Below are 1,531 nucleotides of genomic sequence, written 5' to 3'. Positions count from 1 at the left end.
CAGTTACTAGGTTCCTCTCACCATCTCTTGGATTTGCTTCTTTGAGAGAACTGTTCTTTATGGAAGAAATAAACTAACCACATGATGCAAATATAAGTTGAAGAATATATATGTTTCAAAAATAGATTTTCTGAGTATTCCTGACCTTACTTCAATGCACATATATATATATCTTCAAAGTCTTACATGAAATATTGTGTATAAAAGCATTTTATGAAACCAATAATTTAAACATAATTGTCTATGGTATAGCTTTTATTATCTATTATAAAAATAAGTATCCAAATGATAAGATTGATTTCCATTCTAATCTCCACTTGTTTTGCTTTCAGTGGGCACCATTCCCAACTACTGTAGATGGAAACTGCAAACTACACAATTGTGACCGAATTCATTATTTTGGGATTAACAGAGAATCCTACAGTTAGTGCCATTTTATTTGTTGTGTTTCTAGGAATCTATGTTGTCACTTTAATGGGAAATATCAGTATAATTACGCTAATCAGATGCAGCCCTCAGCTTCATACCCCGATGTATCTTTTTCTCTGTCATTTGGCTTTTGTAGACATTGGGTACTCCTCATCAGTCACTCCTGTCATGCTCATGGGCTTCTTAAGGAAGGAAATGTCTCTCCCTGTTTCTGGTTGTGTAGCTCAACTCTGTTCTGTGGTTACATTTGGGACAGCTGAGTGTTTCCTGCTGGCTGCTATGGCCTATGATCGCTATGCGGCCATCTGTACACCCCTGCTCTACTCCATCCATATGTCTCCCAGAAGCTGTATTCTCTTAGTTGGGACATCCTACCTAGGTGGGTGTGCAAATGCTTGGACATTTACAGGCTGTTTATTAAGCCTGTCTTTCTGTGGGCCGAATAAAGTCAATCACTTTTTCTGTGACTATTCACCACTTTTGAAGCTATCTTGCTTTCATGATTTTACTTTTGAAATCACTCCAGCCATCTCTTCTGGCTCCATCATTGTGGTCACAGTGTTTGTCATAGCCATCTCCTATGTCTACATCCTCATCACCATCCTGAACATGCGCTCTACTGAGGGCCGCCACAAGGCCTTCTCCACCTGCACCTCCCACCTCACTGCAGTCACTCTGTTCTATGGGACCATTACGTTCATTTATGTGATGCCCAAGTCCAGCTACTCAACTGAACAGAACAAGGTAGTGTCTGTGTTTTATACAGTGGTGATCCCCATGTTGAATCCCCTCATCTACAGTCTGAGGAATAAGGAGGTTAAAGGGGCCATGAGAAAACTGATGGCTAGAACACACTGGTGGTCCTGAACAAATCTAATTTTAATAATAAACTATGTACAGTGAGAACCTCTCTTGTAAGTGAAAGGACCATGTATTAAGTACATTCTTTCATTTTTATTTCTAGTAGTCTATAGTCACAGATTTCATTATTCTCAAGAAAATTTAATGTAAAAAAATAAATGTGGATTCATAAGGATAGAAATATTTAGTAAGAAATGTTTGCTTTATACTTGCTCTATTCACTATTACCTACATCTGTAAG

General features: G+C 38.1%; 1 protein-coding gene across 1 annotated transcript; it reads left to right on the top strand.

The window, feature by feature from the left end:
* Nucleotides 1–357: 357 nt before the first annotated feature.
* Nucleotides 358–1,296, top strand: LOC102829383 (olfactory receptor 5P3-like). The gene has a single exon (XM_006872975.1). The coding sequence runs from the start codon at nt 358–360 to the stop codon at nt 1,294–1,296; it is 939 nt and encodes a 312-aa protein (XP_006873037.1).
* The last annotated feature ends 235 nt before the right edge of the window (nt 1,297–1,531 follow it).

This window comes from Chrysochloris asiatica, unplaced genomic scaffold (assembly GCF_000296735.1).
Source record: "Chrysochloris asiatica unplaced genomic scaffold, ChrAsi1.0 scaffold00219, whole genome shotgun sequence".
Lineage (NCBI taxonomy): Eukaryota > Metazoa > Chordata > Mammalia > Afrosoricida > Chrysochloridae > Chrysochloris > Chrysochloris asiatica.
This window is presented reverse-complemented; position numbering and strand designations above follow the sequence as displayed.

Excerpts from the sequence above, each read along its gene's own strand:
- LOC102829383 (XM_006872975.1), top strand. The coding sequence starts at position 358 with ATGGAAACTGCAAACTACACAATTGTGACCGAATTCATTATTTTGGGA.